The following is a 22,991-nucleotide window of genomic DNA, read 5'->3' as shown; positions in this document are numbered from 1 at the left end:
AGGGGTCTGTGGCCTAACATGCAAAGGAGTCTACAAAAATGCCCTGGGTTTTGCTGCTACAAAAAAAGGCCCTGAGTTTTGACCACAAACAAGGTAAACCGAATAAGAAGCAAAAGGTGGGTGTGGCTGGATGACCACACTTCTGGCAACATGGGGCTGCGGCCTAATGTGCTAATGAGCTGTGGTGTCAGGGTGTGGCCTGATATGCTAATGAGTTTCTGCTGTTGGGTGTGACCTATTATGCTAATGAGTTCCTGCTGGGCTTTTTCTACAAAAAAAGCCCTGCAGCGAGGACTGTAATGACATTCATTATCCATTACAAGGGGATGCAAAACGTTCATGTCAGATGAGCAGAGGTGGGTTGTCACTGCCTTCCTCTGCACAGCAACCCTGGTCTTCCTCGGGGGCCTTCCAAGCCAAGCCCTTTTTACACTGCTGATTGGCTGCCTCTTCATCCTATGAATCGTACCGACTGACACTGTAATCTGCCTTGAGTCACAATGAGAAAGGCAGGATATCTAAATAAGATAAATAAAAAAGAAACAGTGGCGATACTTACAGCTTCCACGTCTATCAAGCAAGACAAAAGGGACCCTTACCCAGAGAGGCCACATTCCCATAGTTCTCCACCATGACGTCTCTATACAAAGCTCTCTGGTCAGGATTCAGCAGCGCCCACTCGGCCTTCGTGAAACGCACGGCCACCTCCTCGAAGGAAACCGGACACTGAAAAAGAAGGAAGATACTTTTTCCTCACAACCGATCCATCCACTCCGGGCCAAAGATGCTTTTGCTCACAATACAGAAAAAAGAACACATGAAGCAGCCTCATACTGAATCAGCCCACTCTTCTATTGAGGTCAGTCCTGTCCAGTCAAACCAGCAGAGGCTCTCCAGAGACTCATGCTGGGGATTGAACCTGGGCCTTCTAAGTGCCAAGTGGATGCTCTACCACGGAGCCACGGCCTCTCCTCCACCAACTGCAGATATTAAAACAGGAAAACCTGAAGCTGCGATCTATGGAGTCAGATCCTTGCCGGACCCTTGTAAGGACAGTTACACTATTTTAAATCCACTGACTATTGGTCCATCGAGATGACTGTTACCTATTCATAGTAGCAGCAGCTCTCCAGGACCTCGGGAGGAGGTCTTTCACATCGCCTCCTACCTGATCCTCTTATTAACTGGAGATCAGTGTTCCCTCTAAGCTGAGTGAGTGTGAGCCAGCTCACAGAATTTTAGCCTCTGGCTCACATATTTTTGTCTTAGCTCAGGAAGGGATGGCTCCAGAGCAAACTCATTTATGCAGGAGCCAAATCACTCGCTCCCAACTTTAATGCAAATAGCTCACAAAGTAGAATTTTTGCTCACAGGACTCCGCAGCTTAGAGGGAGCACTGCTGGAGGTGCCAAGGATTAGAATCTGGGACCTTGTGCATGCCAAGCAGGTGCTCGACCACTGAGCCACAAACCCTCCCTCCCACGCAGGCCCTTTATCTCAGGTTCTTGTTACTCCAACAGGGAGTTCTACCTTCAAGGAATACTTGACGTACGATAGAAAAACCTGGGGAATTTACAGGCATCCCATCTTTTCATTCATGGAAGAAGTTTTGTGGACCACACGGCCTTCTGAACAGGCTGCTGTGTTACCTGGCAGTTCTCAGAAAGCCATGGAAATACATTTTCTTTCTCTCTTTAAGCCTATTAGGGCCGAGTTCAGACTGGCCGTTTGCCCCAATATAGGCGCGTGTGATGAACGTTTCACAAGCGGATTAAAGGGGGCATTCACACAGGCACCTCTGTCTGGCGTTCCCCACCTGTACTCAGCCCGTGTTGTAACGCTTCGCTCCCGGGTTTCAAAGATACCTGGTGAATGTGGTAGCAAACCCTGGAGAGCCCGTTTATCCTGCTTCATTCCCCTTCCCGGAAGTGTGAACGCTAACCGCTAAAAGCCGGGAACAGCCCGTGTTAATAATGTGTGCCGGCTGTTTACGCTGACTGACCTCCTAGCCTCACTCTGGCACCAGGAAGGTGCAGGTGATTGCCTTGAAGAGGGGGTAGTGATGTCGCTGGATGTGCCCATGGCCCACAGCGGCCAGATCCTGCCCTATTTGCCACTGCGCATAGGCATCTCCCGCAAGGAAAACGCCGCTTACAGCCGCACCTCCAGGCCAACAGTGTGAACGCTCCCTCACGCCTCCTCCCAGTATACTCCTGCACAGTGGTCATTTCGTAGAAAAAGAGGTGCATAACTTATTTGCATATGCCACACCCCCTGACATCACCAGAAGCATGTCAGAAGGCCACTGGACTGTTTTGGATTGCCAGCTACTGGGGGGGAAGGAACGTGCAGATCTGTCCTCATAGAGTAGGGAGAGCTTGTACCTGAATAAAACCTGGTCTTAAAGGTGCCACTGGACTGTTTTGGACCGGGAGGGCTCTGCAATTTACCTGTTTGCTTCTTGCTCTGACTGAGGGCTGCTGGGAGCAGGGGGCGGGGCTTGTTGCATGTGCCTGCCCCCTGGGCTCTTTACTGCCGGAGCTCCGCTCCGTCCTGTGCGCTCCTGCAGGAAATGACCCCTGCTCCTGCATCAGTCCGCACAGTGTGACTGGGAAAACCCGGAACAATTTGTTCCGGCTCCTTTTTTGCAACAACTGCCTCCCGCTTCAAACTGCCAGTCTGAACCTCAGCTAAGGTCTCTTTTCTCTGTGGAGAAATCTAAGGTGGCTCACAAAAAGAAAAAGGTTCAAAATGACAAAGACAAACAGAAATGGTTCCTTCCAGCACTGCAGGAGGGAAAAGGGGTATCTTTTCACAGGTAATCCATCCCTTACCCAAGCTCGCTGCATCTTAAATGTTTCCGCTCCACCCCAAAGAGGAGATGTTCTAGAAACCGGCTCTGATGCTCTTCCACGGCCTGTAGGGAGACACATTTATCTCGATTGGTTTACTTCCTTTAGACCCTATCTTCTCAAAGGGGACCAAAAATGGTTTATATCATTCTCCTCTCCTCCATTCTGTCCTCACAACAGCCCTGTGAGGTAGGTCAGGCGGACAGCATGCAACTGGCCCAAAGTCAGCCAGCAGCCTTTTGTGGCAGAGTGGATACTTGATCTTCGACCTCCAAGATCCTAGTCAGATATCCTACCCACTAAACCGCACTTGCTTTGATAGGCCAGTGAGGTTCTTAAGCACCCTGTTTTACATGAGGAGATATTTCCACACTCCCTGTCTGTGCCGCCTTCCCCCCCAATGGGGTCTTTTAAACACCTCTTTTCTCTTACTCCCCGTTTTATCCTCACAACAACTCTGTAAGGTAGGTTGGACTGAGTGTGTGTGAACAGCCCATGCTTCCGTGGCAGAGTGTGGGTCCTGGTTTTACACTCTAACCACTTCACCAGCCTTTGAAGAGGGAGAGGAGAAGAGAAAGAAACAGAATTACCCTTGTGAGAGGACGACCTTAATAGCGAGGCCTGCTCTGCACATCCAATGGCCCCCGAGTCTCACAGCGCTGATCACTTCAGCTGGTGAATGCCAGAACAGTTCAGCATTTGGCTCCCTCAGACATATTTCCCCACACTGGGTCCCTGTGCAAAGAAGGGGTGGTCACACGGAGGCCGATGGCTTTCCCTGACTCCCAGAGAGCAGGTCGCCCTGGAGGAGAGACACAAACAACCTGTCAGGTGATTCACACAACAGTGTAATCTGAAGCAAAGCAGTTTCTAGAAGAAGAAAAGAGGCCCCCTGCTGGATCAGGCCATTCAGCCCAGCCTCCCATTTCAGACAGGGGCTATTCAGATGCCCCTGGGAAACCCACAAGCAGACACTAATGTCCCCCTCCATTCACTGCCTAACGTATTTTAAAGCAAATTGCATCGGAATATGGAGATTCTATTTTATATTTTATTTATTTATTTATTTTGTTTATCAGTTCGATTTATAGCCCTCCCTCCCCGCAACGCGCGCTCAGGGCGGCTCACAATCAGGCATAGGTAAAGGTAAAGGTTCCCTTGCTTGAAAGGCAGTCGAGTCCGACTCTAGGGTTGTGGTGCTCATCTCTGTTTCCAAGCCGAAGTCAGCGCTGTCCGAAGATGTTTCCGTTGTCATGTGGCCGACATGACTAAACACCGAGGCGCACGGAACGCTGTTACCTTCCCACCGAAGTGGTCCCTATTTATCAACTTGCAGTTTCTTGCTTTCGAACTGCTAGGTTGGCAGGAGCTGGAACTAGAGACGGGAGCTCACTCCGTCATGCAGCACACTCGGGTCTCGAACTGCTGAAGTACCGACCTTCCACAGCCTACAGTTCAACTACTTGAGCCACCGCAGTGCATAAAACACATTTAAAACCATTTAAAACAATTTCTACAATATTACGACATTATTAAGTGCTCTGGATGTTCCGAATTGATCTTCCATAAGGGTGGCATATAATGCTATTTTAGTCCAAAAAAACTAGCCAGGAAACACAGCACTGTTTCCTCATGACCTGAGAAGCAAAACAGGATTGGGTGGGGTGGGGGAGTCCTGAACTTGTGTTCCTTTGTGTAGGACTCTTATAACTGAAAGAAGTGGCATCCGCCGAAATTCACCCTTCTGCACAGCGATGGCAGAGACAGGAACCTGACCATATCCTCCGACTTCCTTTGCATGGAGCAACCCTTTCAATTCTCCCTCACACACACACATCCCCAGTCGCAAGCTGTGCCTGTCATTCCCTGAAGGAAATAAGAGACCAGTAGACATTCTGGGATAAAAAATTTCTCTTTCTGATCCCTAATGTAGATGGGAAGGGAAAGATTCTCCTTGGAAGAGGTGCACAAAACTGGACAATGGGGGCGTGTTCCCACGCCCTCCTGTCCAGAGTGACGCCACAGAAATCTATTGGTTCTGACTACACTCAATACAATATTATGTTATTATTCACAGCTGCATTATTTTGTCCTACCGAGAATATTTGCTTTTAGACTGAAATGTCATTATACCTTGTATTCCATTCACTGCTTGTCTGAATTTCTGATATTTTGTCATCTGTTTACTCATTAACTGGAAAAAATTTTTTTATCATGTGCATAATCCACCTTTTGGTCTCAGTAATGAGAAAGGAGGGTTTCAAATGAAAATAATAGAACACATAACCATATGTTAACAAGGGAAATCCCGAAAGAGAAAGATAAGATGGGTATCCATGTTCGTCTGTTTGTAGCAGTAGAAAAGAGCAAGAGTCTAGTAGCACCTGAAAGACTAACAACATCTGTGGCAGGGTGGGAGCTTTCGTGAGTCACTGCTCACTTCTTCAGATATCTAAATATTATCTGAAGAAGCAGTGACTCACGAAAGCTCCCACCCTGCCACAGATGTTGTTAGTCTTTCAGGTGCTACTAGACTCTTGCTCTTTTCTACTCCTAAAAGAGAAAGGCAAATTAAAAAGTTTGAAGGATTAGAAAACATTAAATTGCTCACAACTATTAAAATGTAAGATGGTCACAGTTCTTTATAGCTCCATATGCATTATGAAATCACCACTTCCCATAAATGGGGGGGGGGAATCGTTCTCTTTAGATTGCCAAAAATATATATATGGGTTCCAAGCTCCGTAACAAACATCTGCACTCACTTAATTTGCTGCTAACCTAATCTGTTAATTTCCCCAGCAAAATTTCCCCAGCAAACAGTATATTATGCAAACGCACATACCGCACAATCTTTCATTGGATTGCACTTGACTTGAACTCTCCCCCCCCCTCCGATGTCTCTCTTGCTTTAATTGCTTCTTCCCAAAAAAATAACATCCCCTTCGCCCCCCCACCCCCACCGTCCCTAAACTGCACCTGAGAACTCTGCGCTGCCAAACTGGCCTTCTGAACGAAACCTCCAAAGCTCAGGCACAAAGATTCCTCGGGGGAAGGGGTGAGGCAGGAAAATGCATCTGCAATTGAGGCCCCCCTCCCCAATTTTTTCTTCCTCTCTAGGAAATTTGAACTCGCTGGTTTTAACTACGGGACCACCCAAAAGCTCTGCCTCTTACGGAGGATTAACCAAATCAGGATTTAACCCTCGGCTGGGAAGCTGCTTTTTTGGGAGATAAACCAACAAGGGGGAGCGGGGAACGTATTGTCTGGAAATTAACCTGACATTTTCCCAAGCGAGCCAGCAGCAGCAGCCCCCACCCATTTCTACAAAAACCAGCTCCCCCTCTGGCCAGCAAGTAGGCTTTGTGCTTGTTGGGTGCCAGAAAGAGACAGAAATAAACCTGGGCGCATGACTGAGGGTGAGCTGTTAATGTAACCTTCAGAAACAAGTCAGGTTAGCCCAAGTGGAGCAGAATCAGTAAACAGAAGTCAGCAAAAGGAGAGTCTATTTTTGGGGGGCACTGATTTCCTGCACTCTTAGCACCTTATATAAGAACTATCTTTTGTAAGCCAAGACCCGGTGAGTTCGGTCCAACAAGCCGTTGTGCCTTAGGTAAAGGTAAAGGTTCCCTTGTCCGACTCTAGGGTTGCGGTGCTCATCTCCGTTTCAAAGCCAAAGAGCCAGCGCTGTCCAAAGACGTTTCCGTGGTCATGTGGCTGGCATGACTAAACACCAAGGCGCATGGAACACTGTTACCTTCCCACTTGCAATGTCTTGCTTTTGAACTGCTAGGTTGGCAGGAGCTGGAACTAGAGACGGGAGCTCACTCCATCATGCGGCACCTGGGTCTCGAACTGCTGAATTCCACAGCCTGCAGTTCAGCGTCTTAACCACTTGAGCCACCGCAGCTCCTCGTTGTGCCTTATGGACTACTTTATAGAGAACAGAATAGCTTTACTGAAATTGGAAGCTGAATCCATTCTGAAATGTTACAACAACAAAAATTCTGGCAACACCTCCTCTCTTTTGTTGGATGATTTCTGGTTATTTTTTTTAAAAATTAACTCTATGGAAATGAATTGTGCTGTTTTTCTCTCGATCAAATAATCGGTGACTTTTGAAAATTCTTCCTTTCTTGGCTGTCCGTTGCAAAACCACATTACTATGTACAAAAACCTGCATACTTATGCCATCCCTTTTCTTTCTTTCCATAATTATTTTGATCTTATATAAATCACCTTCCTACTGAAGCAACTCACAAGCTACTTCAAAAAAGCTTAAAACAAAGGGATTACATTTTAAAAGAGACAAAAGGGAACTGGGTTTCACAGAGTCCAAAGATGTTCCTCTTTAACTTTGCAGCGTGGCTGAAGGACGATTTGCAGCCATTTGGAAATGAGTTACTTTTGGACACTCAACACACACAGAAAGCAGCCTCTCTGCTTTCAAGATGGAAGGCAGATCCCAACTGAGAAGGCTCGGAAATGGGCATCTTCTCTGCCTATGGAGAATGGTCCAAAGATGCGCCAGGATGTTTCAGCTGAACACCAGGAGGCAAATAAACAGTGAATTGCAGTCACTGGGAACAAAGGACACAATGCTGGGCTGCAGAAGGCTTGACATGGAAGAGTGAATCTGCAGCCCTTTGTGGGGAGTTTCCCATCTGCAGGCACATTTCTGAGACATTAAATCCTTGGGGCTATTTGGTGCCATTATTGTCTCATGGGGTTATCAGCTAAGCCCATCTACCTGTTGTAGGGAGAATAAAATAATAAGCAATATTACATGGTCAGGTTTACCACAAATCTCTTAAGCACTTCCCCTTAGAGAAGAAGAAGAAGAGAAGAGATTGGATTTATACCCTGCCCTTCACTTGGAGTCTCAGAGCGGCTTACAAACTCCTTCCCCTTCCCCTCCCCACAACAGACACCCTGTGAGGTGGGTGGGGCTGAGAGAGCTCTTGACAGAAACTGCTCTTTTTCAAGAACAGCTGTGCCTGAGCTTGTGACTGACCCAAGGTCACACCAGCAGGTGCAAGTGGAGGAGTGGGGAATCAAACCCGGTTCTCCCAGATTAGAGTCCGTGCACTTAACCACTACACCAAACTGTCTATTAGATTCCTGTCTGTCTACTAAGGTTTGAGGACTCACTGAGAAATAAAAGGTTCTTAACTAATTCATAATTAAATAACTTGGGGCTTCTGTGACTTGTTTGACATCCATTAAGGCTTGTTGTATTTCCATCTACACGTTTTAGTTTTATTAAAGAGATAAAACTAGAAGACATACAGAAAAAAATAAAAAAAACTTCCCAAAACGAAACACCATAAAACAAACTAAAAGGGGGAGGGGGATATAAAAGGCTTCCAATTTTCTCTACAACAAATATAATTTTGATTACAAAAATGTCCTTGCTTACAATGACAAACAAAAAATCTCTCTCTTTTCATTCCCCTTAGGCATTTTTCTTTGTCAGAAAAACCACATATCCTCAAGTCATCTTTTTCATGCAAAAAGTCAATGAGGGTTTTCCAGTCTCTAATAAATGGTGTAATTGTCCTTTCCCTAACCAGTACTGTAAGTTTAGCCATAGCTGCCAAGTCCAACATCTTCTCCAACCATTCTTCTACAGTAGGTACTGCTGGACATTTCCATTTCTGTGCATATGTCATTCTTCCTGCTGTAGACATATATAAAAACAAAACTCCATGACTTCATTCTGGCTGATGGTCCATTAAACCAAAAAAAAAAAAAAAAAAACCCGGAAAATCTACAATAGCTAATACAAAAGGACTCTGGTTTCAACTATATCTTAGTCTTTAAAATCTTCTGCATTAAAGAATGCCTTTGTATCCAAAAGTTTTTGCCCTTTTTGCAAGACCACCACATGTGACAAAAAGTCCATTCATGGTGACTGCATTTCCAACATAAACCAGAAGCACCTTTATACATTTTAAACAATTTCTCTGGAGACATATACCATTGGTACATCATTTTATAAAAGTTCTCTTTCAAGTTATATATATTTTTAATTTATTTGTGTGATTTCTATCCTGCCCTTCCCGCCGAAGTGGGCTCAGGGGAGTCCACAACATAAAAGCATACAATAAGATACACCATATAACATATGATGTATGTTAAAGCTAAGCGTAAAATGCAGCCCTTTTGTCTACATCTTCTCCCACTGATCTATTAGTATATCATGTCCAACATTTTTGGCCCATTTAATCGTACAGTCTTTAACTTGTTCTTCAGTCTCAGATTTCAAAAAAAGTTTATACATTTTAGCGATAACGTGATTATCATTTGTACATACTCCTTTTACGAATTCAGACTTTGGACACTTAAAATCAAAAGATTTTTTTTTAATCAACCTTAAACTTCTGGATTTGTAAGTATGTTGAACCAGTTACAGGTATGGCCTTCGGCTTCATATGTTCATTCTTCTCTAGATTTTAATTTATATTCACCTTGTTGAAATTCTAACACATCATGGTATGATAACCAATTATATAAACCAGTCATTCCTTTTCTGAAATATGCTTCTTGTGGGGATAACCATAATGGTATTTTTGTACAAAGTCTGGGTTTATACTTATTCCACACTCTCAAAATGGCACGTGAAATATAATAGTTATTAAATTCCACATTGTATGTATGACAAATATACATGCCATCCAAATCTCAGATCAAATCCTTCTAGTTCCACCAATCTTTTATTTTTCAGTTGTAAAACTCTTCATCTCATCATTTCTATGAATCCTCCTCTTCATGTCTTCTTTGGTGGGAGAGAAAACGGCCTCTCCATCTGAATCTTTTCCCACAGTCCCTGCATCTATATTTTTTCTCCCTGGTGTGGACTGTATAATGTCCTGTCAGCCGTGTGATGGTAGAGAAGTTCTTTCCACATTGGCAGCATTTAAATGCATGAGTTCTGTTGTGTGTGTTAAGTTGTGAACTGCTGCCAATACTCTTTCCACATTTCATACGTTTATATGGCTTCCCTCCTGTGTGTATTCTTCTTTGATGTGTATTACGGCTTGAACTCTGATTGAAGCTTTTCCCACAATACAGGCATTCATATGGCTTCTCCCTTGTGTGGATTCTTTCATGTGATCTAAGGCTTGTTCTGATACGGAAACTCTTTCCACAAATCAAGCATTTATATGGCTTTTCTCCTGTGTGGAGTGATCGGTGTACATTTAGATGTGAGCTCTGACTGAAGCCTTTTCCACACTCCTGGCATTTATAGGGTTTCTCTCCAGAATGGACTCTTCGGTGGGAAGTAAGGTGTGGTCTCTGACTGAAGCATTTCCCACACACTGTGCACTGGTAGGGTTTCTCCCCTGAGTGGGTTCTCTGATGGGAAGTGAGGGCTGTGCTCCAACGGAAGGTCTTTCCACACTCCAGGCACTCATATGGTTTCTCCTTTGTGTGCAGTCTCTGATGGGACGTGAGGGCTGTGCTCCAACGAAAGGTCTTTCCACACTCCAGGCACTCATATGGCTTCTCCTCGTTGTGGATTCTCTGATGGGAATTGAGACTTGTACTGAGAGTGAAGGTCTTTCCACAAAGCAAGCATTTATATGGTTTCTCCCCTGAGTGTATTCTCTGATGCACAGTGAGGTTTGAACTCCAGCGGAAGCTCTTTCCACATTCCAAGCATTTATACTGTTTCTCCTCTGAATGGATTCTCTGATGCAAAATAAGAGCACTGCTACAGCTCAACCTCTTGCCACACTCTGAGCACCGGCACGGTTTTTGCCCTGTGTGGGTTCTTTGATGGGAAGTAAGACTTTCACACAGACCAAAGCTGTTTTCGCAGTCTGAACTCTTGGATGGTTCCTCTCTCTTATGGATTCTCTGATGAGAAGTGAGGCTTACGAGCCTGCTGAAGCCCTTCCCACATTCAGAGCATTTGTACATTTCATCCCCTGCACGGATTCTGTGATGGGAAGAAAAGTTGGATTCACATCTCAATATTTCACTGCTTGCAGAATGTTTATTCCTCCTCTTTCCTTTGCGATATTCTTCTTGGGATGGATTTTCAAGAAGGAGGCCAGCCCGGGAAAATACAGACTTCTCTACTTTGCTTTCTTCCTGCCTGTTTGACTGTTCTGGACTCCTGGAAAGCTTTTCCTCCACTTCGTGGCTGGTCATTTTGAGAGATACCACACATCGCTCACTATAATTCTCATCCTCCTGGCTGTTACCTGGTGGAACAAAGACTTCTGATTAGAAGGGGAAATAAATCTATAATCTGTAGTCATAATAGAGCTAACGTTTCTCCAGAGTTAGAAAGACCCAAGTTCTTTTCTCCATATTCATTTAATTTCTAAACTGGCAATGGGATAGAGGCAAGTTTGGCACTCCTCGCCAATGGTTTTCTGCTGAAGAGTTCACTGTTTCCCTGCGGATACGTTTAATACTCCTCAACAGCTTTTGACACAGCAGCCCAATAATATTTAAGTTTAAACATACAAAATATATCTAGACTAAAGGTTTTAATAGGAATGGTTTCATTCATTTCAGTTTTTTAATACGAACGACTCACAGACAGTGCAGAGGAAAGGCTGATCGGAGTACGGCAGGGCAGTGGGATTTGCATTGCTGTGGTTGTCTAGCTATGCCATGGAGAACACCGTCTTGGTCTTAAAACCTTAAAATTTTAACATCTGGAATTGAATAGAGGAGCACCGAAAATGTTTTATGATGTTTATTTAATTGTTTATTAATTGTCTATTGTATTTTAACATTTTATATAGTTTCATTGTTATTACTTGGCATTATGCCCTATTAGCCGCCCTGAGCCTCCAGGGAGGGCGGGATAGAAATTCAAATAAATAAATACAGAGCACCACAGAAGACCCCACACAGGCAGGGATGAGGGCAGAGTTCCACAGGGGCTGGTGTTGTTCACCTTTAAAGCCCTCTATGGTTTGGGACCAAGAGCCTTGAAGGACTTCCACTGCCTTATGAACCTACTTGGCCACTATGGACATCTTCGAATGCTCTACCTTGTGCCATGCCTTCTCAGATGAGTCAGTGGCAATCCCGGAGAGGGCCTTCTCCGTTGTGGCACCGACACTCTGGAACCCTCTCCCCAGTGATTGTCCGTCATTGGGTGAAGACTTTGTTGCTTCATTTGGCATTCCCTCAGTCATTTCCCCCTTCCTACCCAACGTTCATTGTTTTGTAAGTATTTTTAGCTCCAGTTTAAAGAATGTGCTTTAGTTGATTTGAACTGTTTTAAATTTTTATTCACACATCTTTTATTTAAACAGCTGCCTTGGTGGCTCTTGTGGAGCCAGAACGGTGGGATACGATGTTATAAAATAAATAAATCAGTCGCATTTATTTAATATCCACACAAAATCCTCGGAGAGAGGCTGCCTGGAGCTTTGAGGTGGCTCTTATCCAGGGGTCATTTCCTGCCAAAGCATGCCAGAATGGTGCTCCGACAGTAAGGAGCCCAGGGGCGGTCCCCCTGCCGCCTGGGGGGATTTAAATGCCATCTGGGGAAGGAAAAGAAAGGCATTCTAAACATGCCGGGGTTCCCCGCCCAATCTTCTCCAGGTGCCCCGCAGCCACAGATGGGGAAAGGAAAGAAAGGTTCCCTGCCCTTGGCTTCTCCAGCCAGCCCACTGTGGTGGGTTGGCTGGGGAGGGGAAGAGGAGACAGGCAGACATGCCCCCTTTCCCCCCTGAGCCTCTCTGCTTTTGCAGAGAAACTCAGCGAAGTGGGGGGGGGGATTTTAAACATGCCTGGGTTCCTGGCCCGATCTTGAGAAGATCAGGCAGGGAACCCAGGCATGCTTGCATGCTTGCCCTTTGTCAGGGGGTGTGGCATATGCAAATGAGCTCCTGCTCCTCTTTTTCTACGGAATGACCCCTGCTCTTATCCATATGTCAATAACATTATTTCATTACATAAGCAACCAGAATTGTTTCTGAACCAGGCAGGAGAACCGTCAGGGGCTACTAGCCATGACGACTAAAAGGAACCTCCATGTTCACAGGTAGCAAGCCTCTGAATACCAATGCCAGAAGGAAACATCCGAGGGAGGCCTCGGCCTTTCTGCCCTGTTGCTGGCTGTCCACAGGAACTGGTCGGCCACTGTGTGAAACTGGATGCTGGACTAGACGGACCACTGATCTGATTCAGCAGGGCTCTTCTTGCATTCTTACAACATTCTAACCAGGAAAACCTCAGAATTCTAAACTTCTTCTGCATACACTCAACGGTAAAAGTTTTGTTATCCAACACTCATGAAAACGGAGGCTCCCGGTTAATCAAATGTGCTGGCTCAATGAGCTTTATTCTGACAGTGGCTGAATTTCCCACCATAAGCAAAAGCGAAGTCGTGTAGTAGGCGGCTGGGTTATCTACCAACACACTTCATGTCTCGGCAAGGAAACTGCTTGGTGATATTGAGGCCGAATAAAGATAGTGCATTCTCAATATCACCTTTTAACTGTATGCAAAAATGAAGTACTGCACACTAGTAATTATTTATTTATTTTTTGCCGTCAAGTCACAGCTGACTGACAGCGACCCCTCGTGGGGTTTTCAAGGCAAGAGACATTCAGTGGAGGTTTTGTCATTGCCTGCCTCTGCATCGTGACCCTGGACTCCCTTGGTGGTCTCCCATCCAAGTAGCTTCCAAGACTTGACGAGATCAGGCTAGCCTGGGCTATTGAGGCCAGGGATTACAAAGTATACCGTACATGAAGACGACAAAGAACAGCTGGTTTTATACCTCCCTCAGACGTCTCAGAGTGGCTTACAATTGCCTTCCCTTCCTCTCCCCACGACAGGCACTTTGTGAGGTGGGTGGGGCAAAAAGAGTTCTGAGAAAAAACGTGACTGGCCCAAGGTCACCCAGCAGGCTTCCTGCACAGGAGGAGTGGGGAATCAAACCAGGTTTTCCAGATTAGAGTCCAGTCCAATGTTCCCACTAGCTTTCTTTCTTTTTTATTCTTTTTTTGAGCCCCCGGAGGGGATTTTTTATTATTTTTTATCACTACAAAAACTACAACAGAAGAAAAGGGAGGGGAAACTACATATACGGGGTAAAGTAAAGAACCCACTACTAACTAAAAGCCCAAGAGAGGAGATCCTCCAACTAGCTTAGTTACATCCAGTCTTCTCATCACTCATCCCTTCATAAACTGAGTCAAACATTTATAACACTTTTCCTTTAAAGCTTAATTTTAACTGTCTAGAAACAGTACCCCCGATCATCCCATAACAAAAGTCTCAGAGGCACATTTCAGAGTCCTTCAGCCTTTACTTCTCCTTTCCCCTTCTCTTCCGCAGCTTGTAAGGACTTTTTGGGGCTGCTGCCCCTTGCTCTGACAGAGAGTCCTCACCGGAAGAACCAGAGTCTAGCTCACCGCTGGACTTGCTGTCCTTTTTCCCCGTCCTCTGGCCTTCCCAGCTGAACCCTTAGGAATTCTTGCAATGTTCCCACTAACTTTCAGAGTACTGTGAGCAAAAATTCTACTTTGTGAACCAAAGAGCTACTAGCATTAAAGTTGTGAGCGAACCTGTTTTTGACTATCGCGCAAATTAGTTTTGTAGGAGATTATTACCATAAGCATGTAAAAATCTTCTAACAGACTAATACTTTTAAACTATAAGAATGCTTTGAACATTTAATGATTTAAGAATGATGTAAGCATCAAACTTATAATTTACATGTGTATGTCATGGAATGTGAAAATTTACGCGAATTTTAAAGTAGATTATTGTGCTGCTACTTTAAGAGAATCAAGAAGTGGACACATAAAAATCTACACGGTTGGGCAATACACTTTCTCCTACGTGGGATCACATGGACAATATGTTTAAATACTTATTTTTCCCTATTTATGTATGAAAAGCTGCATGATTCACTAACCCGTTACTGGTTCTTCATATAAATTTTGCCAAGTATCTTGTGAATCAAAAACTCTCAAAAATCTTGGAGAAATGAGTAATACAACAGAGCATAAAACAGTGGGCTAAAAAATCTTGATGGTATAAGAGAAAATGGGGTGCTAAAGGCAGGAGCGTTTTGCTCATGTAATTAAATGACTGAGCATTACCCCTTAAGCCAAAGTAACACTGCAATTCTTTACTTAGCTGCAGGACCCATTTAAAGTAGCAAATTAAAGCAGTGCATCTTAACATCCATATCTTCTAAGCAAGTCTTTAAGTTAGCAAATTAAAGCAGTGCATCTTAACCAACATCCATATTTTCTAAGCAAGTATTCCGTTACTAGGCCAGCGTGTGAGAAAGCATCCCTTTCTCTTTAGGATACGAGAAACAGAAGTGCCAAGAAATCATACTGAGTTGTTCGAGTTACAGCTTCCTGGTTGTATTCTGACTTTAATGCCCTCCAGGGTAGTTGTGCAATAGGGAGTACTGAAGGAATGGGATCAGACACAACTAACTCTCTTAAAAGATATGACTAAAGGAAATCCTTTTGAAGAAAAAAGTTCCAGTTTGAAAAAGTCAGACCCCCTCCCCCCACAGCACTGAATGCATGTCATTCTGCCTGGCCCGCTAGCCACCCTCCCCTTCTCCCCAGCAGGCACAGCGCCCCCATCCCACTTCCACACCAAGGCCCAGGCAACCTCCTTCAAGGTCTCTCACCTGGAGCCCCCCAGCTGAGGTTCAAGGGGTGCCCTCTCCAGATGTAAGAAAGAAAGGGAAAGGGAGGGAGGGAGGGAGGGAGAGAGAGAGAGAGGAGAGGGGTGGAAAGAAGGAAGGAAGGAAGGAAGGAAGGAAGGAAGGAAGGAAGGAAGGAAAAAAAAAAGAGAGGCCTTCCTCAGCTGTTTGCTTTGGGCAGCCATTTTAGTGCTCCCTTTCGCTTCCCACCTCCCAAGCGGTGGAACCAAAAGGGAACACTGAAATGGCTTCCCGCCCTCAGCAGGGGTATCACACTCACTGGAAATGTGTTATTTAAAGTTTTTTTAAAAAATCTTTAATTGTGTTTGTCTGTGTCCTTTATAAAGTTTATATCTCCGCTACCTGGCATTACCTTTTATGACAAACATGGCCCGGTCCAACAAGGTCTCATTTATGTCAGAGCTGGCCCTCATAACAAATGAGTTCGACACCCCTGCCTAAAGTGAACAGCTGATGGGCACCCCGCCCTTCAGCTGTTCACTTTAAAGGGAGGGCAGCAATTAGACTCCTCCCCTTTGGTTCTCCCCTGCCCCCACTTCCCATGCAAACTCTTAGGAGGAAGGAAACCCCAGAGGGTGGAGGAGCCACTGCAGGTATCCTGAGGGTACGTGAGCTTACGGCCTGAGTGATCAGGGCAACTCTAAACATCTAGCTGCTCTCCAAGGAAACCGCTCAACCGCCAGCCAACAAAGAGGCCCATTATACGTTTAAGCACCCACCTGCCGACCGCTCCTCTTCTTTGGGGTCTGGAGGAAATGGTGCTTCGCTGTCCTGAAGCCAGGATATGAGGCCAGGCTTGGGAGTCGCTTCAGATGAAACAAACAGACTAGTTAGTTACTAGAAAAAATTCAGGCCTTCCTACCTCATCCATTTCTACGTTCGCCTTCTAAAAGACCACACGAGAGAAGGAAGGCTCTTCACCCCAATGGATGAGCATGTCACAGAAGCCACTACAGAGTCCTGATCTTCCAGTAGGCCTACTGTTCATGAAACTTGGAGAGACACACCAGTTAGAAATTCCATTCTGGAGGCTAAGGGAGCCATGTTTCTTTTTAGCCATTCTTCTCTCAGCCTCTCCACCAGTGTTTCCTCTAGGCTGAGTTAGTGTGAGCTAGCTCACTGTTTTTTTAACCTCCGGCTCACACATTTTTGTCTTAGCTCAGGAAGGGATGGCTCCAGGGCAGACTAATTTATGCAGTAGCCAAATCGCTCACTCACAAAGTCAAACTTTTGCTCACAAGACTCCATAGCTTAGAGGGAGCATTGCTTCTCAACAGGCTTAGATTTGTAACAACTGAAATTAAAACAAGCCCAGAGGGCAACTCCAGATGATTGCTTGAAGACTAACAGAGTTATTCCCATATACGTTTTCATGATCAGAAATCTTCAGATGCATGAAGTGAACATCCACTAAGCAAATATATTTATACTTGAAACTACAAACCACAGGGAGCCAGACATTACAAAGATTACGTTACACTGTAATCTGCCTTGAGTTTCAATGAGAAAGGCAGACTATGGCCCTGGACACATGGGCCGGAAAATGCGGGGGGGAGGCGTGGCTAATTGCCCCAGAGGAAAATATCGTGCGGCAGCCCGATCAGAAGTCCTTTGGAGGTCCCGTGGGTAGGGGTCAGGTGCAGATCAGACGGCTAGTCTGCAGCGCGGCAAAGAAGCAGCACGGCGCGTTCAAACCGGCACTCGCGCCGCGCGGCTCCTGTGGCAAACGCCACTTCCTCTTTGTGTGCATGCGCCGTTGGGCGCTTTACCGCATCCTGCGGAGACTTTGGGGGAAAAAACCCTTGGTTGTGACGGAACATCAGCAGCCGCCGGATGCCACGACAGTCCACCAGAAACGCGGTCAGACGCCCGCCCTTTCCCCGCGGTTTCCGGAAACTAGCACCTCGTAGGTACTAGTTTTTAACTCCGCACCTTCGGCGGGGAGCCACAGGTTCGCCACGGGAGCACTGCGCTTCCCAGATGTTGGGGTGTGATCGCGCCTGGAAAATCCGCGGGACTCCCGTGCCTCTCCCACAGCAACTTTGCCATGTGACCGGGGCCTAAAAACAACATTAATAAAGCAGCAACAATAGCAAAAAAACACAGGTCCTGCATCTATCAAGCAAGACAAATGGGATCCTTACCCAGAGAGGCCACATTCCTATAATTCTCCACCATGACTTCTCTATACAAAGCTCTCTGGTCAGGATTCAGCAGCGCCCACTCAGCCTTCGTGAAACGCACGGCCACCTCCTCGAAGGAAACCGGACACTGGCAAAGGAAGGAAGATACTTTTTCCTCACAACTGATGTCACCACTTATCCACCCACTCCTGCCCAAAGATGCTTTTGCTCACAATATAGAATCGTAGAATCACAGAGTTGGAAGGGGCCATACAGGTCATCTAGTCCAACTCCCTGCTCAATGCAGGACCAGCCTAGAACATCCCTGACAAGTGTTTGTCCAGCTGCTGCTTAAAGACTGCCAGTGAGGGGGAGCTCACCGTCTCCCTAGGCAGCTGATTCCACTGTGGCGCAACTCTGACTGCAAACGTTTTCCCTAATATCCTGTGTTGTGTTGTTATCCTGCTGATACCTTCCCACCCTTAATTTAAACCCATTCTTGTGAGAATATCCCCTGCTGCCAACAAGAACAGCTCCTCCCATTGACAGCCCTTCAAATACTTAAAAGAGAGCAATCCTGTCCAGTGTTCCCTCTAAGCTGAGTTAGTGTGAGCTAGCTCACAGTTTTTCAGCCTCCAGAGCACAGATTTTTTTGTCCTCGCTCAGGAAGGATGACTCCAGAGCCAACGAATTGATGCAGTAGCCTAATCGCTCGCTCACAACTTTCATGCCAGTAGCTCACAGAGTAGAATTTTTCCTCACAAGGCTCCACAGCTTAGAGGGAACATTGATCCTGTCCCCCCTCAGCCTCCTCTTCTCCAGACTGAACACTCCCAAGTCCCTCAGCCTTTCCTCATAGGGCTGCTTGACCTCCAGAAAAAAAGAACACATGAATCAGCCTCATACTGAATCAGCTCGCTGTTCTAACAAGGGCAGTCCGCTCCAGTCAAACTAGCAGAAGCTCTCCAGAGACGCAGGCTGGGGATTGAACCGGGGGCCTTCTGCATGCCAAGCGGATGCTCTACCACGGAGCCATGGCCCCTCCTCAAGCAGATGCAGATTTTAAAAACAGGAACACCTGAGGCTGCTGTCTACGGAGTCAGGCCCTCGCTGTGCCATCGTAAGCACAGTTACACTAGGGGATTGCCTCTCCCAGTATATCCGCTGTGCTCAGCAAATGAGAACTTGCTGGTGAATTCTGACGCAAAGAACATCCAACTATCCACAACCAGAGCCAGGGTATTTTCAGCCTTGGCCCTGGCCTGGTGTAAGTCTCTGTCAAGCGAGACCCGGGTCCTGCAAGAAACAATTCCACGGGGCCTGTGAGACAGGCTTATGGGTCAGGATTAGCGATAGGATTACCCTTTTCTTCAAGGGTATCTAGAAATGTGTTGTTAATATTCATTCTCCTACTGGCTAGACGTATTGTATTGGCTTTTATATGCACTAATCTTGTAGTGTAATGTATATGCTGTGGCTCTTTTTGTAGCAGGTACTCATTTGCATATTAAGCGACACACCCCTAATGTAGCCAATCCTCCAAGAGCTTACAGTAGCTCCTGTACGAAGAGCTCTGTAAGCTCTTGGAAGATTGGCTACATTAAGGGGGTGTGGCCTAATATGCAAAGGAGTTCCTGCTACAAAAAGAGCCCTTATTTTCCTGCCCTGAGCCTTGCTGTGCAGGGGATGATGGGCTATAAATCAAGTTGGTCCATCAAGGTCAGTATTATCTATTCTGACAAGCAGCAGCAGCAGCTCACCAGGACCTCAGGAGGTGGTCTTGCACATTGCCTCCTACCTTGATCCTCTTATTAACTGGAGAGGCCAAGGACTGAACCTGGGACCTTCTGCATGCCAAGCGGGGGCTCTACCACTGAGCCATGGACCCTCCGCTTCACCCAGACCCTTCATCTCAGGTTTTTGTTACCCCAAGAGGGAGCTCGACTGCCAAGGAATACTTGACACACCACAGAAAAACAAGAAAACCTGCCTGAGGAATTTATATAAAACCTTTTCATTTATGGAAGACGTTTGGTGGATCACGCAGCCTCCTGAACTGGCTGATGTGTTACCTGGCAGTTCTCAGAAAGCCATGGAAATACATTTTGGTTATTTCTTCCTTTAAGCATATTAGGCCCCTTTTCTCTGTGGACAAATCTTAAGGTGGCTTACAAAAAGAAAAAGGTTTCAAATAACAAATAGAAATGGTTCCTTCCAGCCTGCTATAGGAAAATGAGGCATCAAGCGTCTCTTCACACATCTCTTCACAGGTGATCCATCCCTTACCTGAGCTGGCTGCATCCTCAATCTTTCCACTCCACCACAATTAGGAGATGTTCTGGAACCTGGCTCTGATGCTCTTCCACGGCCTGTAGGGAGACACATTTATCTTGATTGGTTTACTTCATTTAGACCCCATCTTTCTCCTCCAAGGGGGCCCAAAGTGGCTTAACATGGCTCCTCTTCCCTCCATTCTGTCCTCACAACAACCCTGCGAGGTAGGTCAGGTGGAGAGCAGGCAACTGGCCCAAAGTCAGCCAGCAGCCCTCCATGGCAGAGTGGATATTTGAACTGCGACCTTCTAGATCCTAGTCAGATACTCTATCCACAAACCACACTGGCTCTGAGGGCTCAGGGAGATTCTTAAACTCCCTTTGTTTTAAATGAGGAGATATTTCCATCCTCCCAGCCTGTGCCGCCTTCCTCCCCAATGGGGACTTGTAAACAGCTCACATTGTTCTCCTCACAACTCTGTAAAGTGTGGGTGAATGGCCCAAGCTTTGACGGAAGATTGGGGATTCGAACCTGGGTCTCGCAGATCCTAGTTCAACACTTTTGACCTTCTCAGGGACAGCAGAAGAGAAAGAAACAGAAATCCCCTTGTGTGAGAATTACCTTAAAAGCAAGGCCTGGTGAATGCCAAAACAGTTCAGTATGTCAGTCTCTCAGACATGTTTACCCATGCTGGGTTTCTGTCCAAAGAAGATCACATGGAGACTGCTGGCTTTCCCGGACACCCACAGAGCAGGTTGCTGTGAAGGAGAGACACAAACCAACTGTCAGGCGATTCACAGGATAGTGTAATGAGAAGCAAAGCAGTTTCTAGAAGAGAAAAAGAGGCCCCTGCTGGATCAGGCCATTCAGCCCTGCCTCCCATTTCAGACAGGGGCTATTCAGAGGCCTCTGGGAAACCCACAAGCAGAGACTGATGCCCCCCTCCATTCACTGCCTAACATATTTGAAAGCAAACTGCATTGGAATATAGAGGCTCTATTTCAATCCAAAAAACTTAGCCAGGAGACACAGCAATGTTTCTTCATGATCTGACATGCATAACATGATTTGGTGGGGTGGGGGGCTCCTGAACTTGTATTCCTTGTGTAGGAATTTTGGCAGGTTCACCATAGGACTGAAAGAAGTGGCATCCGCCAAAATCCCCCTCTTCTGCACAGTGATGGAAGGGACAGGAACCTGATCACATCCTCAGACTTCCTTTGCATGAAACAACCCTCTCATTTCTCCCTCACACACACACATCCCCCAGTCACAAGCTTTGCCATTCATTCCCTGAAGGAAACAAGACCAGTAGGCATTCTGGGATAAAAAAATTCTCCTCCTGGTCCCGACTGTCGATGGGAACGGGAAAATTCTCCTTGGAAGACGTGCACAAAACTGGACAAAGGGGGCTGTCCCCATTCTCTCCTGTCTGGAGTGACTCCATATAAATCTACTGGTTTTGACTACACTCAAAACAAAATTATGTTATTATTCACTACTGCATTATTTTGTCTTACTAGGAATCTTTGCTGTTAGACTGAAATGGTATTACACCTTGCAATCCACTCACTAATTGTCTGACTTTATGACATTGTGTAATCTGTTTACTAATTGGAAAGTTTTTTTTATCATGCTCGTAATCTGCCTTTGGGTCTCAGTAAGAAAGGTGGACTATAACTGAAAACAATAAATAAATCACACAACAGATACTCATAATCATACGCTAACAAACAGTGTAAAAGATAAAGGAAAATCAAATAATTTTTAAAATTTAGAAAAATTTTAATTGCTCGCAGTTATTAAACTGTAATTTGGTCACATTTATAGTTTTGCACGCATCACTTATTAAATCACCACTTTCCTTAAATTCCTAGAACTCAAGGAGAAACAAATCGTTCACTTTAGATTGTCAGAAAGATACACATGGATTCCAAGCGCCATAACAAACATCTGCCCACACTTTACTTGATGATAAACGAATCTGTTGAGTTAATTTCCCCAGCAAATAACATTATATTACATATCCCAGCAAAGATACATTGTGCAAACACACATACCGCACAACTCTTCACTGGATTGTACTTGAGTTCAACTCTCCCCACGCCCTATTTCTGTTTCTCTCTTGCTTTAATTCCTCCTCCCCCAAGAAACAACACCCCCTCCCCGCCCCTAAACTGCACCTGAAAACTCTGCGCTTCCAAACGGGCCTTCTACACAAAACCCGCAAAACTCCCGCACAGAGATTGCTTGGGGGCGTGGAAAGTGGTGAGGCAGGAAGGTGCAATTGCGATTGAGGCTCCCCCTCCCCAATTTTCTTCCTCTCTAGGAAATTTGAACTCGCTTCTTTTAACCACTCGACCACCCAAAAGCTCGTCCTCTTAGGGAGGATTCGCCAAAGCAGGATTTAACCCTCGGCTGGGATGGAAGCTGCTTTTTTAGAAGAGGAGCGGGGAGACGTATTGTCTTGCCCCCACCGTGAGAAACGAACCTGGGACTTTCCCAAGCGGGCTAGCTACACGACACACACACACACACACACACCCGCAGCAAAATCTGGTGGAAAATGCATTTGGGCGGAAAGGGACTTGCAATAAAACGAGAGAGGGGGAGGGAAATGCAAAGGGAGTGAATACAAGGGAGGGCAGGGCTAGAGATGTAAAATTTCCGGAAATTTTGAAGCTCGGGAAAAAACCCCGGTTTTTTTCGGGAAAAAACGGAAATTTTCAGAAAAATTGAAAAAAATGCTACATTAGCATTTCTTTTGTCTTTTCTAGATTGAAAGTCATTCTGTTACTTTAGGAACATAAAATATGACTATGGACATTTTTACTCAGCATGAAATTATCACAACTAGCATATTAAAAAATATAGTGCATCCAAACAGTTGTTACAAACAGAATACCCGCCCACATGGAAAAACAAAACTGGAACCTTTTTATTTTCTTCTGACAATAGCACCTCCTAAAGGAAGAAATGCATCTTGTTCTTGCATTGGAGAGTTCAGTTTGTAACCTAGGACTTGCTCAAGCATTAGATCAATCTGATACCATATATATATATATT

At 45.6% G+C, this 22,991-nt stretch overlaps 1 protein-coding gene and 1 pseudogene across 1 annotated transcript in view; both read right to left on the bottom strand.

Moving 5' to 3' along the window:
* LOC107111882 (zinc finger protein 420-like) overlaps positions 1-5,900 on the bottom strand; it is a 59,105-nt gene extending 53,205 nt beyond the window's left edge. The window contains exons 1-4 of the mRNA XM_015412928.1: positions 5,832-5,900; positions 3,443-3,654; positions 2,835-2,917; positions 600-726 (exon numbers count right to left, since the gene is read on the bottom strand). Coding sequence (XP_015268414.1) covers positions 600-726; positions 2,835-2,849 — 142 coding nt within the window. The 5' untranslated portion in view covers positions 2,850-2,917; positions 3,443-3,654; positions 5,832-5,900. The remainder of the gene's footprint in view (positions 1-599; positions 727-2,834; positions 2,918-3,442; positions 3,655-5,831) is intronic.
* A 3,705-nt stretch (positions 5,901-9,605) lies between these two features.
* The window catches only part of LOC107111881, a 23,010-nt pseudogene continuing 9,624 nt past the window's right edge, over positions 9,606-22,991 (bottom strand).

This window comes from Gekko japonicus, unplaced genomic scaffold (genome assembly GCF_001447785.1).
Source record: "Gekko japonicus isolate JY-2015 unplaced genomic scaffold, Gekko_japonicus_V1.1 scaffold1659, whole genome shotgun sequence".
NCBI lineage: Eukaryota > Metazoa > Chordata > Lepidosauria > Squamata > Gekkonidae > Gekko > Gekko japonicus.
This window is presented reverse-complemented; position numbering and strand designations above follow the sequence as displayed.